The sequence below is a fragment of the Vigna unguiculata genome, chromosome 8 (assembly GCF_004118075.2).
Source record: "Vigna unguiculata cultivar IT97K-499-35 chromosome 8, ASM411807v1, whole genome shotgun sequence".
Taxonomy (NCBI): Eukaryota; Viridiplantae; Streptophyta; class Magnoliopsida; order Fabales; family Fabaceae; genus Vigna; species Vigna unguiculata.
Genome location: NC_040286.1, coordinates 31,249,598 through 31,267,306, shown reverse-complemented (window position 1 = coordinate 31,267,306; position 17,709 = coordinate 31,249,598). Strand labels below are relative to the sequence as shown.

At 31.2% G+C, this 17,709-nt stretch overlaps 3 protein-coding genes across 5 annotated transcripts; 2 read left to right on the top strand and 1 right to left on the bottom strand.

Moving 5' to 3' along the window:
* The first annotated feature begins 1,175 nt into the window (after positions 1-1,175).
* LOC114193145 (glutathione S-transferase U19-like) lies at positions 1,176-2,865 on the top strand. The gene is made up of 2 exons (XM_028082849.1): positions 1,176-1,496; positions 2,420-2,865. Exons 1-2 carry the CDS (start codon positions 1,176-1,178, stop codon positions 2,762-2,764), a joined length of 666 nt encoding a protein of 221 aa, XP_027938650.1. The 3' UTR covers positions 2,765-2,865.
* Positions 2,866-6,266: 3,401 nt separating this feature from the next.
* Positions 6,267-9,938, top strand: LOC114193845 (NAC domain-containing protein 86-like). 2 transcript variants are annotated; one of them, XM_028083792.1, is made up of 7 exons: positions 6,267-6,298; positions 6,399-6,644; positions 7,470-7,747; positions 7,880-8,230; positions 8,426-8,875; positions 8,948-9,023; positions 9,135-9,938. In XM_028083792.1, exons 2-7 carry the CDS (start codon positions 6,491-6,493, stop codon positions 9,785-9,787), a joined length of 1,962 nt encoding a protein of 653 aa, XP_027939593.1. In that variant the 5' UTR covers positions 6,267-6,298; positions 6,399-6,490; the 3' UTR covers positions 9,788-9,938. The 2 variants fall into 2 exon arrangements, with proteins under 2 accessions (XP_027939593.1, XP_027939594.1); XM_028083793.1 differs by lacking the exon at positions 6,267-6,298 and having other exon boundaries at positions 6,324-6,644.
* Positions 9,939-12,142: 2,204 nt separating this feature from the next.
* Positions 12,143-16,708, bottom strand: LOC114193263 (sucrose synthase 7-like). 2 transcript variants are annotated; one of them, XM_028082992.1, is made up of 15 exons: positions 16,357-16,708; positions 16,109-16,263; positions 15,706-15,898; positions 15,506-15,624; positions 15,203-15,419; positions 14,803-14,898; positions 14,538-14,711; positions 14,329-14,445; positions 14,059-14,225; positions 13,743-13,967; positions 13,094-13,660; positions 12,858-12,996; positions 12,692-12,771; positions 12,448-12,476; positions 12,143-12,363 (listed from the first exon to the last, which is right to left on the bottom strand). In XM_028082992.1, the coding sequence occupies exons 1-15, from the start codon at positions 16,588-16,590 to the stop codon at positions 12,344-12,346; spliced, it is 2,532 nt and encodes an 843-aa protein (XP_027938793.1). In that variant the 5' UTR covers positions 16,591-16,708; the 3' UTR covers positions 12,143-12,343. The 2 variants fall into 2 exon arrangements, with proteins under 2 accessions (XP_027938793.1, XP_027938794.1); XM_028082993.1 differs by having other exon boundaries at positions 12,453-12,476; positions 16,357-16,590.
* Between the last annotated feature and the right edge of the window lie 1,001 nt (positions 16,709-17,709).

The following is a 17,709-nucleotide window of genomic DNA, read 5'->3' as shown; positions in this document are numbered from 1 at the left end:
TAAAAAATTACTTAAGCTGTGTTTTATTTTTATTCTATGTTTTTATTATAATCCCTCTTATATATTCGTGGAATTAGAGGTGCGCGGTGAATATCCACACTTTTAATTATGCTCTCTTATAATTATATATATATATATATATGATTTTATTTGTTACGTAAAAATAAATTAATTCAATATATTATTTATTATATATTTTAATAAAGCTATATTGTAATAAAAAATTAATTATATAAAATGAAACATTATATGCATTTATAATTTAGTTATACCTATTCTTAATCATATGGGTAATTATTTTTTAATACATGGAATAATTTATTCTCAATAGTTAGTTACTTTTTCTGTGTTCCACTATTATTCTTTTGGTGTCTTTTTAAAATTTGTATTGTAATTTAAAAATATATAAAATAGAAAAATAATATGTGTAATCTTTAGGATATGAGTAGTTTTTTTTTCAAATGTATTTTTTTTCTTAATAGATTAGTTATTTTCTTCATCCCATTATAACTTTTTTTGTTTGTTGACTTTATAAATTCTATATATTAATGTAAAAATATCATTAAAGAAAAAGTAGGCTAATAATTAATATACACCAAATGAGAATCCAAATTAATTGTCAAATTTATTAATAATATCTTATGTAAACGAGTAGTTGAAACTATTATCTTTATACCCATATAATATTTCTGAAAAGCAATAAAATAATATACTAATTATTATATTAATTGTTTAATTTTAAAAATTTGGAGAACTAAGCCTACCTTTAAATTTTATAGAGACTAAAGTTACATATTTGTGGAAGTATAGGAAACAAAATGGATTTAAGCCTTTTAAGTTACAAAAATTATATAACTACTTAACCTTCTGCCGGCCGTTTGATACTAACGTCCATTCCCACACCACGCCAAATTTCAGTGTCCTCTGCACTAAAGGCTGTTGAAACCAAAACACACAAATTTACAGTTACAAGATTGTAGAAACATTGTGAGGTACGAAGCTAAGAACATTGTGAGGTACGAAGCTAAGAACATTGTAGGCGTTGTGTACATTCCAAAGATTTCATCCAATCTAATTGTTCACTATAAATTTAACACTTCCCTCACATTTTCTAGTCATCCCAGAACGGATAACGTTCAAAAGAAAGTAAAGAAATCATATTTGTAAAAGGTAACATGTCAAAGGGTGACAAGGTTGAGGTTTTGGACTTTTGGGCTAGCCCATTTTGTGGTAGAGTGAAAATTGCTTTGGAAGAGAAAGGGGTGAACCATGTACACAGTGAAGAGGATTTGTTTGGCGCAAAGAGTGAACTTCTTCTCAAGTCAAATCCCATTCATCAAAAAGTTCCTGTGCTCTTGCACAACGGCAAACCCATTTCTGAGTCTGCTATCATAGTTAGCTACATTGATGAAGTCTGGTCTTCCAAATCCCTGCTTCCATCTTCTGCTTATGATCGTGCCCAAGCCAGATTCTGGACTGATTATATCGACAAAAAGGTTAGTTGCCTCATTCTTAATAACAAATTAAATACTTTATGTTTTACACATGTTTAAGATTCATGTAGACCGTAGATAACGTAAATTTATAACATAAAAGTATATAAGTGGATGCAAATTTTATCTTACAAGTTAGTTTTGTGGGGTTGAGTTAGACTTAAAGATCACTTCTTAACATGGTATCATATTCATGAATTAAAGTTTATCCTAATAAGATTTGTTATTTGTTGGATCTATCTCACCACCTGTTATCAAGATCACTGTTAGACTATTTATTAAAATATAATTTTACGTAATATATAAATATGTGCAAATCTTATTTTACAAAATAATTAAGTAGGATTTAATTAAGGAGCTTTGCCTGCTCCTTAGTAACACAGTTTATTATTTTACTGAATCTCTAAACTTTAATGTTTAGGCATGATCAAGGCAGAGTTCTAACGATGAATGATTTTTTTTTATTAATATAGCTGTCAAGATAGGTACTATAAAAGGAAATAGTTTTACTGTTCATAGTACTTTATAATTAGATGATAGTACGCTGTCAAGGCTAATCTATATGTTATTTACTCTTATTTCAAGTCTAAAACATTTTGACCAGTAACGGTTTAGTTTTGAAATTTCTATATATTTTAAGTTAATGCTCAATATCTTGTGCTTAAGATGATGTGGTTCGTGGATTTGGTTACTTTGAAAAGTAGAATATACTTGGACAGTAAAGTGATATCAATGTAACATTAACATGTCATTTGATATTTTTTTCTGCTTACATCTAAATTGTGAATGAATTGTTCTGTTTACAAGAGATTGAAACAAACCCAAAATATATGTGTACTAGTCTAGTATAGAGCTGGAGGCTAAAATTAAGAAGTAGATTTATGTGTTGATATATGATTATGGATGGTTACTTTTATGCACGGAAGGTGTTTGAAACTGGGAGGAGCATCTGGGCAAGCAATGGAGAAGAGAGAGAAGTAGGGACTAGGGACTTCATTGAAATTTTGAAGCATCTTGAGGAAGCTCTTGGGGAGAAGAACTATTTTGGTGGTGATGCCTTTGGGTATCTGGACATCATAGCCATTCCTCATTCAGCTTGGTTTTTGGCCTATGAGAAGCTTGGGGGATTCAAAGTTGCAGACCATGCACCAAAGATCTCAGCTTGGGTTAAGAGGTCTTTGCAAAGGGAATCTGTTTCCAAAGTTCTGCCAGACCCAGAGAAGGTATACCAGTTTGTTCTTCACTTCAGGAAGATGTCAGGGCTTGATTGATGAAGCATGAATGCTTGGTTTGCCTCATGGCAGTGAATGGTTCTGCCTTGTTCCTGGTTTTTCTCATTGTATTAGAATTTGCTGCTTTAGTCTTTAGCCAACTCTCTTATATGATGATGGCTTGAGTTAAAATAAGGGAAATAAAGAGTAATAATTAATAACATCTGGGTATGCTTTTCAACTGCATTGGCAATGCTAACTCATAATTTGCATAGTTAGTTTGGTAATATTGCTCCTTAAACCTATCTCTTATTAATAAAGACATTTTTTATTTTCAGTCGAGCTATAATGATATTGTAATGATATTGTTGAGAACAAGTCTTTATGAAAATATACTTACTAATATTATGAATTATTATATGAGCGGTGCATTGTACTATTTATTAATCTTTTGTCTTGTATACAAATTAAACATGACTATTATATAATTAATGAACTATATTACACATATTGTTAGGATAATCATCGCCTTCTTGAGATATTGTCCACTTTAGAGACTGGAATTCCGTTACAATTTTGTCTTTAAAAGACGTCTCAGAAAGTAAGAATTCTTAAAAGACGTCTCAGATGGTGGAATGAGTATTTAAATTACGCTTATAAGTTCCTCGGTCAAGGGCTAGGAGAGTTTTCGCTCTCAGAATCGACACCAATGTTCCGACCACAAACTTGACAACATCATTATAATCAATCACTGCGTTCTTAAAATATTGTCTACTTTGAAGACTCAAGCTCCAATATGGTTTTGTCCTTAAAAAACGTCTTAAATGATAGAAGAAGAAAATTAAAATTAACCTTGACTTCTAAGTTATATAAAATTATTGAATGTACAGAGCAAGTTAGAAAAATTATATTGAGACAATCTAAATACTCCAACAATATATTAGGTAAAATTGACATTTTACTATTTTTAAGTTTTTATGATTTTAGATTTCGTTAAAAATATATGTTTTTATCCAAAAGAGAGAGTGGTTTGAATGAAATGAAATAAAAGATTCTTCAAATATCGAATTTATAATTTTAAGGAGAGTTCAACTTAGAGAATATTTTTCAACATTCAAGTCATTAAAAATTTAAAAAATATTTAAATATAATGATATAAGAGTGAATGAAAAATTAAATAAATACTTAATGTGAAATCAATATATACTTAGCATTCATGCATAAATTTTTTGAAAAATTAATTAATATGAAAATAAACATGAAGAATATTTATAACAGTATATAATAATAGAAAGAAAATAAGACAACTCAATTAAGCTTATACGTTAGTTCAAATGGGTAATAGCAGTTAAAACTTGATATTGGTCGAATTAGAATAAAAGTGTTTGATATTCAAATTGACTGAAAACGTCATTCTTATTCTTCAACAATTGAAAGAAATCTAAGTCCTATTTTTTACTATGAGAAGCAGAGATTGAATTTGATGTTTTTAAAGTAAAGAGAGAGGAAAAACAAAGAAAAATGAAGTTGTTGTAAATTGGATGGGAGAGTAAGAAGAAAAAGCAAAGAAAGCATAAACTGATAAAGGAGAAAAGCACCAAATGATGCATTCATGAAAGGGAAAGCATGAGAGAGAGAGAGAGAGAATGGAAAAAGCATGAGATATCTTACAAGTCATCATGCCATGCCAAGTGGATTACTTAATCGTTCACGTGGCAAAAGCTGGTCCCACGTGGGTCCCACTTCCATTTTAATTCATTTCTTCTCCATGTGCTCAAACTACACCCAGTTTCTTCTCTACTTTTTCTTTATTTTTATTTTTAAATACAATATTGCTAATTGGAGAAACCATGTATGATCATTAACTTTTAATTTTTTTTATGTTGTTATATTGTGAATTAGCAATATTACGAAGATCATTAATTTAAAATTTATTAAATAAGATAATTCTTATTAAGTTAAGTTTATAAAATTAAATTAAACTTAAAATTTATTTTTTATATAATATTAGAGTCTTCTTCACCAATTAGATAGAATTACAAATTTTAATTTTAATTAAGTGTACTACTTTGTCTTCTTCTTAAAAAGAATTTTAAATTAAGAATACTTTTCATTTCATGAATTAATTTTATAATGATGAGTTAAACTTAAATACACTTCCTAAAAAAAGGTTAAATTAAGAATATTTTTCAATGAGTTAAACTTAAACATACTTCTTAATATGTACTTAAATCATTTTTATCCTAATTTAATTAAAAATGTTGTTTGTCTCAATATACTATTTTATTTTTGTTGAGAATGAGGATTTATGATTTTTGTGTTCTCTCCCCCAACTTATTCATCAATTACTTTCTTCTTCTCTAATCTCCTCAAACTCAATGATCAACTTATTCCTTCACTCTTCAAGCATATGAGTTCACCGATAAGTTTGATAAGTTTAAAAAATAAAGAAATAATGAGAAGTTGGGAAGAAAAAGACAAATATAACGATCACACTATTTTATTGATAAAAGAAATCACATGATAAGGTATTTAGTTAAAAAATATCTAAACAAAATATAATTTTTTTAGATAAAAACTCAATAAGAAATATCTAAATTTATAAAATATTTAAAATTTAATGGGTAAATAATAAGCCGGTTAGTTCAACAAGTATTGACGTGTTTATTTTTTAGTAAAATAAAAAAAACTACGATCTTAATACAATAATTTTCATTTTGTTAATATTGTTTGACCTCTATTAATGGTTAATATGATTGATCACTTATTTTGATTTTAACAATTCTCACATGTATTTTTTTTTTAAAATGTAGCATTACTAAGCAATTAACCTTGAAGGGAATCATTAAACATCTTAATTTTCCAAAACAAAAAATAAAGAATAAAAGACTCCTTTAACATTAATTGCATATTAACATTATATTTTTTTCTTTTTAATAAATCTAACAAAATTAAAATATATATAATAAAATTTTAATTTTTTTTATCATACTCAAAATATATATTAATACTTACCATTTACTATCATATTTTCTTTTCCGATCCTTAGGCTAATTTAAACTAATTTTAAGATAAGTTATTTTGAAAATAATAAAAATATTATATTAACATAATTTGAAGACATGCAAGAAACAAATGTGAAAGGTAGAACCGTTTGTTCAGTTAAGAAGAGCCGTCCTAGGTTGTCTTTTTTTCTAAGTTTCCTTCTTTGGAATACTCCTAGGGTGACATGATGCTGCTGCTATAGTAGCTAGTTGTATGTAGGTGGATAAACTTAGAATCCAAGAAAGAACAACCAAGAAGCATAGGATCAATGGGTGAAGAACAAAACAAAATCATAATTAATTAATTAGTAGATATAAACTTGATATGAAAGATAACAGGAATCCATGTATTTGATCAAAAAAACAAATAAAAAGTAGTTAAAAAAGAAAAAGAGATGAAAGGATGACACAACCCTGGGCCCATACATCAAACTTTTTTTTTCTCCGAATCTTCTCTCTCTTCAATTCTCTTTTGTCCTCTTTATCAAAACCCCAAGCAAGCCCCACATTCCACCCATCTCTTCTTTGGATCTTCTTCTTCCTTCTTAAGGTCTATGTTTCCTCTCTCTCTCTATTATGTTTCTCATCTTTCTATCATATGCTTCTCTTCTGTTAACATGTTGCTTTTCGCTTCATTTTCTGCATGCCAGGGAATTCAAGCTTCTGCATAATCTCTATTCCAAGTTGTTCAGGATAAGTTAAGAGGAAGAAGAAGCTCCAAAGTATATATAAAAATACACAAATGGCACCTGTTTTGCCTCCTGGTTTTAGGTTCCACCCTACCGACGAAGAACTCGTTGCTTATTACCTTAAAAGGAAGATCAATGGCCGAACGATTGAGTTGGAAATCATTCCAGAAGTTGATCTCTACAAGTGTGAACCATGGGACTTACCAGGTAAAATTAATCAATTACTTACATATGCTTACTCATCTTTTACACGTAACTTATTTTCATTATATATATCTCATGCATGAATATATATATATATATATATATGCATCTCCTACTACTTTTATTTTTCTGTGAGTAGTAGGGTTTTTCTTGGAGAGATCAAAAGTTGAAATTTACGATACGAAAAGTTTATATGAACGATCATGTACAGAAGTTTTGAACTATCTCAATTTTTATTTTTCTTACTGATAATAATAATGAGTTTGTAAAACTTAACATAAAACACTGATTCTTAAAAAAGTGGCACGCGCTTAGACGCGATTTGCTTGTGATATTTATTCAGTATGATCAAACACATACTTGCTTTTTTGGTCAAGTATATTTTTGTACTTTATCATAAAATATCTATTGTGATATATATATATATATATATATATATATATATATATATATATGGTGGAAAGGACTGTACTTAAGAATTCCAAAGGAGATGGTCCCTTCACCTTTAGGGTTCCTATTGTGATGGTCAAGATTTAGTAATGAGACAATAGTAGATTCCCAAGTCAAAAAGCGTATGCTAAAGAAAAGGATTTACGTTGTATTCTACATTGTATAATATACATTTATACACTACTCCCATGCAATATATACTTTTCTTCACGTTCTCTGATAATTCTCCCATTGCGCTTTGCTTTATTCACCACCTTAAGATTTGACGTGATGAGGACCATGAATTGTGAGAAGAATATTAAAAATAATCAACTTTTACTAGAATTTATACTGGAAGTGCTTGTGAAAATGTTGAAAAATTAAGTTTTTAAATTACAGGGAAATCATTGTTACCGGGGAAGGATTTGGAATGGTATTTCTTTAGCCCTCGTGACAGAAAATACCCAAATGGATCAAGAACAAACCGTGCAACAAAATCTGGGTATTGGAAGGCAACAGGGAAGGATAGAAAGGTAAATTCGAAGGCTCGTTCTGTGGGTATGAAGAAAACCCTAGTTTACTATCGAGGAAGAGCACCCCATGGCTCTCGCACAAATTGGGTTATGCATGAGTATCGTCTTGATGAAACAGAATGCGAAACTGCTTCAGGCTTGCAGGTAATATATTATTCATCACATCTTCATTTTTTTCTTCTGCACAATCTTATTTCATTTTCACTTTTTGATTTGGTTTTGTTTTCCTTCATTCATTGATTTTTCTCTTTTGAATATGGGAAAATGTAATTTCAGGATGCATATGCTCTTTGCCGTGTGTTGAAGAAGACTGCAGTGATTCCTCAAAAAGTTGAGGGGCACTATGTTAATGTTCCCAATGTGAATCAGATTACGAGCGATCAATCATCAAGCATTGAACTATACTCAGAAGGAAGGGGCGAAGATTTAGTAGATAGCTCTAATTATTTTATGTCTGTGGATACTTGTTCACCCCACAATGTTGGAACTGAGACTCCTCTCACTATCGGTGGTGGAATGATAAGGGATCATGAAAAATGGTCACACTTTTCATCACAAGATCAAATATTTAGTCTTCCAACTTCTTCGTATCCTAATTTTGGAGCCATAGCATACCCTCCATCCAAGGTATGTTCTCTTAAAACTTTCTTTACAAATATGCTACAAGAAGTTGAACTTTAAATCTAAATCAATTCTATCAAACCAGTTTATAAAATGAGATTTACGTTTACATTTCTATGTTATAAAATTATATTATCTCTGGTCCACATGAAACTTTCAATAATATCTGTATATAAGCATGAGCTGATTTATTATTTACAGGTGGATATAGCCCTAGAGTGTGCAAGGATGCAACACAGGTTTGTTATGCCCGCTTTGGAGGTGGATGATTTCCCTCAAGTTGGAATCTCAGAGCTGAAAATGGCACAAGTATCTAGTTCCATGCAAGGAAGCAGAACTGAAACAGATATCTTACAGGAAATTCTTTCGGTGGCTCAGGCCTCTCAGGAACTAATAAATCAATCCAGCTACTCACAGGAATGGGGTGGCAATGATTATTATGCTCCTCGTGATGATGATTTTAGCTTCATGGTTGGCACTAATTACAATCATTCAAATGAAATAATGAACTCAGTGAGGTATGCTGACAAAGCATGGGAAGATGCAAACACAAGGACAATAGAGATCGGAGATATGGATGAAGAATTTAAGGCGGAGAGGAAGGTAGAGAACTTAAGATGGGTCGGAATGTCAAAAGAAGATTTAGAAAAGGTATAGAATTGTACATATTACCCCATTAATTATTTTATTTCAATGATAAAACTATTTATTAAATTGACACAGATGGAAGAACAAAATATTGTCCCAATAGAGGAAATTTCAAGCTTCCAAACTATGATGAAAGAAAATGAGGTGCAAGGTATGATTGCTTTGTTAATGATTCAGTTTGTTTTTCTTTATAATTATGGTAAATGATGAGCACGCTGTTGCAAACATGTAATGTTTTAGTAATTGCTAAATGATTGATCAGAATCTGAGCAACACAGTGACATGGAACATAATAATGACTTCTCATTGGGTTTCATCAACGATGACGAAGACCCTACCGACAACTTCACAGAAGATGGTAACAAGGATGATGATTATTCAAGTTCTCCTAGTTTTGAGGTTGTTGAGGAAATAAAGGTTAATCGTGGAATGTTTGTTTCGACTCGTCAAGTGGCGGAGACATTCTTTCAGCAAACGGTTCCTTCAAAAACAGTGCAAGTTCAGCTTAATACAGTGATGGCGCACAATCATTATGTGGAGAATGCAGAGGCAATGGTGTTGATAATGGAGGAACAAGGGTCTTTAAGGAAGGTTAAGGCCTATGTTATGGGAAAGCTGATAAAGCCATCGATGACAATAGCAAGTGCGTTTGTGTTCGTCTTTGCACTGGTGTTGATGCACTATGCTTTTCTAAAGGGAGAAGTGAAATTTTGGAATGAGACATGTTGCAGTAATGGTGGTACCATCATGAAGAAAACGAGTGAATCGTCTCAGATAATGAAATGGAATGAGTCAAATGATGTTTGGTTTATTGGTATCAAAAGTGAGAAAGGTTTAAGTGCAGTGTTGAAGAAAATAGGCATTTTTCTCACTGTATCCTTCGCTCTTTGTGCCATGTGGGTTAACCACACTTGATCTCCAAATATTCTTTTAATTTTGTCTCTAACTTAAAGAAATTAGTTTGTGAACACTGATTTGTGTTTCTTCCAGTAAGTTAACATCGGAGGCTGATGTATACTATTTGGTTAAGACTTAATTGTATTCGATCTTAATTACAATTATGAATATAATATTCACATATAATTATTAAATACTTGAATTTTACCTCAGCTCATATGATATTGTTGATGAAAATTTTGTTTAATAAATTCTTATTATGAAATATTTAGAAAATATAATACAATATCAATGATACTTAATTTCAATTTCTATAAAATATTATCACCACTTTAAATTTAAAATTTTAAAATTTCTATAAAATATAAGTCTTAAGTTGAATTTTAAGTCAAGATAATTAGTGTCGAAGAAAATAGAATAAAAAATAATTATAAGGAAATTAAAAAAGATAAATAAAAAAATGCTTTTAATAAAAGAAGCATAGTAAAATATTACAAAAAGATATAAAAATATTTTAAATTAAGATACATATTGCGTTATTCTTAAAAGGAAAATGTCTTCACAATGGTAAACGTGTTTTTCTTTAAATATTCAATAAAATCAATTGTGATTAGTGAACAATTTTCAAATCTTTTGAGCACCAATATTATTTAAAGAGTATAAACTCACCATAATTATTTTTAGCTAGAATAATATATATATATATATATATATATATATATATTTTTTTTTTTTTCACAGCATGTTTCACAATTTAATTTACTCTCTATTATTTGTTGTATTTTTCTTCTTTTGTAATGATCATCATTCTTTGGTGTGAGTAGTTATGTAGGAGTTGAGTGATAGAGTCCACAGTTTGAGTCATAGGATAACAATTTTCCTTTGTTATGTATTGATATGATCTACCTAGGAAGGAAAGAGTACAATTGTTTCGTTTCTGAATTAGAATCTTCTGTAGGAACGACATAAATAAATTAGAGAAGAACTTAGAATAAGACAGAAATGAATGACACCACAATCTAGCAAATTGGTAAGTCAAGTGAAGATTGACCACAAGGTGTTAATCTTAGATAGGAACATGAGGCCTTAGACAAGAATAAAGAGAATCATCTATTTAATGAGATAAAATTCAATATATAACTAAAAGTGTCTACATCAGTTTTTTGTACCTCCATATATAAACACATATGTTTAAGAAAACTTATAAACCCTACCATAAGCCTTATAAGAAAGCCTGAGCCCAAAAACTTGAAAATATAAACTAATTTATTAAAAAAAACCCAAAGTCCAAAAACATAGAAACATAACTAATTTCTAAAAGAAAACTCGAAGTCCAGAAACATAACTTAATTTCCTAATAACTATTTTTCAAATGTGCTCCAAGCCATAATCTTCATATCTTTTGAATTTCTAGTTGCTTGTATTATCAGGAGGAGCCTTGAATAAATTTGATCTTCGAATCTTTTGCTCCCTACCCTTGTCATAGGTAATTTGAATTGTAGAGATTCATCCTAAGTTCTTTTTGTATAGAATCTAAGAATAGTTCTCTATCATATATGTTTGAAGAGAAAACTCTAATATAATAATTTTCTTGAACATATTATTTTATTACTGTTGTTTCTTTTAGGATGACTGAACTAATACCATATCTATTACTTTGTTAATTGTTATGGTTATATCTTTAGATAACCGGAATAATATTTCCTCTAAATAATGGGATAATAGATTAGATGTTATATGAATAGTCCTATTAATAATAATAATTAGGTTTGAATCTTTTTTTTATTCACCCTGTAATTTATTTTATTTAAAAAAATATTATGTATTTGATCCTCGTGGTTTCAAACTTTAGTAATTTTTTCTGTTTTTTTTTTCTTATTTTTAAAAACAAAGTATACCATGACACCCATCCTGTATAAAAGTGTGAACAAGTCCTTTTAAAACAATTAACTAATCAATTATTCGTGAGAAAATTATCAAGTTGAATTACACAAGCAAAATAAGGATAAAATTTAATTGTATTGCTAACATTTTAATAATTAATTAATGGAGTGTCGTAATAGATAAAAATTTAACAAACTTGCTGTTATTGGGCTGGACCTGCAGTGACATTGGGCTGGACGAGGGGATCAGATTTTTAAGCCCATGTTAAATCATTATTTTCCAATATTTTTAATTAGCCTCTTTTTATTTACACTCCCTCTTTTGCTAGACAAATCTATTCTCTATGTCATTATTAAAATAAAATGACATATTTATCTTAATCTTTTGTCTCGGTGGTTTCGTTTTGGGAGGTTAGCATGTAAAATCTTCATTACAGTTCTGAAATTAAATTAAAGTTTCAGCTAACGTGAAATTAAAAATTGCTCCGTCTTCGTTTTGAATTTCCTCGCATAGGCCATTTTATTGATCACATAAAATAATTGTAGTTGTTCAACAATAGCAGAACTTCTTCGTTTGATGAATAACAAAAAATAAAAAATAAAATATAAGGTGTATACATAAGAGAAAGATCCATTAATATCCAGAGTCATAACATGCATCGTACTCGTTGATCAGTTTGTGGTTGAGATATTAATTAATTTCCGAATAACCTGAAAGAAACCAAGTAATATTGAGCATACACAACACAACTAATAATCATGACCTAATTCAGTGCTTTGCAAATTGCAACGAACCTAACCTTTGCAGTCTGGACTGTGAACGTCTGATGCAGCAAACCAAGAACGAAAAAAGAGAAAATATGTTAGCATGAATCAAATGGAAAACCATTTTGTTTAACAGAACAAAGGTAATCATGAAGTAACAAAGGTAAAAATCCCATGAGGGAAAGACTAGTGAACATATTCAATTTTTCAATTAATGCAGTCACTTTTTTCCCTTCACAAAAGTTAAAAATATTTGATTGGTTGAGTAACAGACCTTGTGCTCTGAGATTTAAGACTTGGCTGCTTGGTCACTGGTTGTTGAGGTTCATCACCTGGAACAGGTACAGTCTTAACCTGTGACATTTACACATCAAAAGTGTTTAAAACACAATAATTGGTGAATTATTCTGTCCAGAAAGACCAATTATTGGCTTACTTACCAAATTCTTGAATATAAGATTATAGAACATCTGAATGTATCTCTGCTTTGCCTCTTTTTGCTCCTTATTCACGTGTCTCCAAAAGGTGTAAATGTTCCCCATGTTTACCATCTTGTTTGCATAAATTTTCCAGGTATAGCTATAAGGCAAAGACATTCATAAAGTTTGAAAATTTAATTTCTTATTGATGCAAGAAGCTAAGGAAATTATATCATATGATATGATCAGTTAGGTACCATTCATTTATGCGCTGCAATCCAGCTGCAGAAATCACATTCCATTGTGATGGATCCACTTTGCATTTTTCAAAGAAATCAGCAATTTTTTTGCTTGATTCATCGCCATTGAGGGGATCAATGTGGAAGCCAGAGACCCCATCAACAATAATTTCTGCTGGACCTCCTTGGTTGGTAGCAAAAGTGGGCAATCCACAGTTCATTGCTTCAATGACAGTTAATCCAAATGCTTCATACAAAGCAGGTTGAACAAATGCTCCTCTTGTGTCAGCAATGCAGCGGTAGAGTTCTCCATTACGATACCTATTAGTCTGTGCAGCAATCCATCTAAACTGACCCTTCAGTTGGTACTTATCAATTAGTTCATGCATCTTTTTTATTTCTGATATTTCCTCCCTATCTTTTGATTTTGAAGGGTCGAAGAAGCCTCCTACTATGACAAGATTCACCAAATTTCTCAATCTCTTGTTTTTGCCAAACCATTCAACTAACCCGCTTAAGTTCTTTACAACATCAAGCCTAGCCATTGAGAAGATAATTGGCTTCCTCCTGTCAGCCAGGTATCCACTGTTTCCATAACAATTTCAGAAGTGAGAGTCATTCATTTGAAAGAATGTGGTAATTTATAACTGAATGTTAAGTCACTTACATATGTTCACTGTTATCCACTTTACTAAAGAGAAGATCTTCAATGGCAGGCTGAAACTGAGTGAGCCTTTTTTCTTTCTCTGTGTAAGGGAAATAGACAGATTGGTCTGCTCCTGGCGAAGCTATGTTGAACTTAGGATCAAACACGTTTATCCCTGAAACAACTCTACACAGCCCTGGGAGTGTGAATGCGGCATGGCTTTCATATTGTCCAGGTCTATCTTTGCTGCAAATATCAACTTTCAAATTTAGATTTCATTTTTTTTTTTTTTCTGTTTTGTGCTCATTCATGTGTGTTTAAGGTTGTTTGAGCTAACCTTCCAGCAATTTCCTGGTATGTGCTGGTTATGATGAAGTCAGCTGCATTCATTGCCACTGTATCAGCCATGAATTGACATGAGAAGTGGTATTTGGGATCCAACTCTTTCCACTTGACATCTGAGTCTTCATACTTGGTCTTCTCCAAAGCATGTGCTATAATGCCCTGGTTTTCAATTGCCAAATGGAATTAGTACATGTAAAAAAGAAAATAAATGTACTTGCTAACACAAAAAAACTGTTCAAAGCAAAACTTATGCTGTATTAACCTGAGTTATCCCAAGTTTTCTAGCCATTAGTGATGCTACCAAGTTTCCATCTGTGTAATTTCCAACAACAAGATCTGGTTTCCCTTCCATGAACTCAAGAATCTTGGTTGTTGCATCCTATTTAAATGAGCCAAAGTATGGTAAGAAGGAAAAAATCATAAGAGTGGCAATAGATAGCAGATAAAGAATCTTGAATCAGATTCACATGCCTGAGTAAACCTCTCAAGATAGGGGTAAATATCAAAGCGAGAAACCCATTGATGCAGTATTCCTTTATCTGTCTGAAAAGGAACACGTAAAATGTGGGAGTGCTTAGTATCATTGATTGGTTCCAACTCCTGGTGACACTTGGTTCCCCGAGAATCAGGTATGAGCCTTGTTATCTGCAAAGATCAATAGTGTACTCTTAAGATTCTAGTAACTCCAAGTGTACATACAGAGAGATAATTATCCATTCCTTTGCATGAAACTCACCACAAGAATTTGAGGTTTCACATTTAGCCCTTGTTGCTTGATTCTCAGAAGCAACTCTGCTTCCAGAGACTTGACTTGGTCCAATATGTAAACTATCTGTTGTACTTCTCTCAGTGAGTATTAGAAATGAAAAAAACATTTTACTTTTTAAGCAATCTCTTAATATAAACAGCACTTGACATGATAGCATAAAGAGGAGTGTCTTAGTTACTCACTTCTTCTAATACACTTTCTTGTATTCATTAAACATTTATTGAAAACTACAAGATTCTGAATATGACTAATTACATAAGAAGTAACCCACAAAAAACTTAGCATTTATCTGATATAAAAATCTGTTGACCTTGCCACAACCTATGATTATAATCAAACTAGTTGCTGCTGATGTTAAGAATTTTACCTGGCCACCTGTGTCTGGCAAGCCAAGAACATCTGCTTGTCCAAAATAACCATGAACTGAGAAGATGGCAACATTGAATATTATTGGTAACCTACTTAAAAATTTCTCCAGGTTGACGGGGTCAGGTGCTTGAAGTACTTCTGATAGAGTTTTCATTGTCTCCTTCACTCTTTCTGCAGTATCTCCCCATCCTCTCTCGAACCCCCACTCCTTGAACCTGTCAATGAAATTGGTAGTGTCATTGGATCACACCTTGCAACAACATCCTTGGCCTCTTTTATTGAAAAATAATAAACTCTTTACCTTAGCTCAAAGTTCTGATATGCAGTGTCTTTGGGAAGTGCTGAGAGGAATGCATCAGCCACTACCAGTGCCATCTGTAGCTTTGCAGCAGAGTTCAGGCTCTCATTTATCATCAATTTCTGCCATGAAAAAATGGAAAATGAATATTGAAAGGTGTAACTTTGATGTTGTAGAATAATATTTCGTGTTATTTCACTTACTTCTCCCTGATGATTTAGTGTTAACAAGTAGTCCACTATAGCCTGTGTTTTCTCCAATTTCCCAGTTATCTTGGAAGTCAAAAACTTAGAAGTAAATTGGAGTCCATTTCCAATTGAAGATGAGAGGGTTAGCTGAGGAATTTGGAAATCGAATGCTCCAAAGTCTGCTTCAAATGCATTCTCATCGATTGCCCTTCAATACAGACCAAAGTTAAACATCAAAAGCAAATTTCATGAAAAGATTATTCCAATTGGACTTATTTACGTTTTATTAGATGAACATGTAAACTGAGAAATAAGTAAAATTCAGAAATGTGATAAAAATCATGCCACTTCAATCAAGTATACAAAACTCGTACTGATTATCTTTTCATTTAAGATAAATATGAGAAAAATGACCCACCATTTTTCATCGATTACCCTTTCCTTGAACTTGAGGAACTCAGTGGGGGTGATAGCCTCAACAGAAAGGTCATCAGAACTCACTTTTACAAATTCCCAAACTCCTGGATTAGGCCTTATTGCAAAGGCAACATATGGTGGATCAACAACAGCTTCCTGCAATTCTCAGAAACAACATTAAAATCCACAAGCTATATTTGTGTGTGTGTGCATATATGTATATAAAGGTAAAGAGTGAAAAGAAATAACCTGCGTGGAGCTCAATATGAAGCCAAGAATACCCTCCAAAACTTGATTTCTTTCAGTTTTGTCATCTATAACTAGTTCCATTTCTTCCATCAAATGGTGATGTTTCATGATCCTCCTACCCTTTTCCAGGTACTTGGCAAAACACCTCTTCATGTGGTACCTGCTCTGCCTCAATGCATCAGGCATATTATCTATGACAGAATCTGTGCGTTTTAAGGCTGGTGCAGAAGCCATTTAAACAGAGCAAAAGAGAAATTTTGAGTTAAGGTTTTGAAATTGAGATGGGTTTTAATTGGTGGTCAAATGAGATGTGCCTCAATTTATATGCATGGCTACTTTGGCATGTAAAATAAGTTTGAGGTTGAGTTAGCTATGAAGGTGTAATTGTGCATGAGTTGGAGAAGGAATATTTGGTTAAGGAGGGAAAGGAAAAGAATTTGTATGCTTTGAGAAGAGATTAGGTGTGAATATTATTTCCATCACGCAGTTATAGGAATCATTCTTTCCTTCTGTTTGTGTTGGAGTTACCACACGATGATCAACAGAAAAGGATATAAAAAATGTCTTCTTCACGGCATTTGATTCTATTGGTCAACCTGTGTGAGTTCACCAAATGCAACGTGTTTTAAATTTATATATACAATGATAAGTATTTTCAACTATGGCTTTTATTTTAGGTACACATGAAATTATTATGGGTAGGTTGTACAAACTTGTCTGTAAATATTCTTGAAAAAAGAGTAAAAAGAATAATAAAATGGATTTTTTTATAAATTAAAATTAATTCATGTATAAATTAAAAGTAACAATCTAAAAGTTATGTTAAAAAGCTTTTACATTAGAAAAATAATTTTTGTTTTTATTTTTCAATTTAAATATTGACGTTTGTTTCACATTCAAATGTTTATTAACATGTAGGTTAAGAAAAATAATTAATATATATATATATATATATATATATATATAAGAAAATGAAAAATATATATGTTCTTGCTATATCGAAATTCTTTGCAAATACAGGTGACCACTTATTTTTATGACCATTATGGCTATATGTTCTTGGTGGGAAAGTCTCCAAAAGAAACTCAGACATTCAAGTCACTGAAGTGTTGTAAATGGAAATATAGCAAGGTGTTTATCTCTTTAGGGTTTCACAATTTGATTAATTATCTTTAATTTGTTGTTACTTATCTTCAATTCCAACAATTTTACTTGTTATTTCAGTTATCTCTCTTTTTTTTTTTCTTTTTTGGATTTATCCTATTCCACCCTATTAAGACAAAGTGATAAGTTCAATTGAGTTTACGGATAACAAAAAGAAACTTATGTCGAAGGATATATGTAGACAAAATT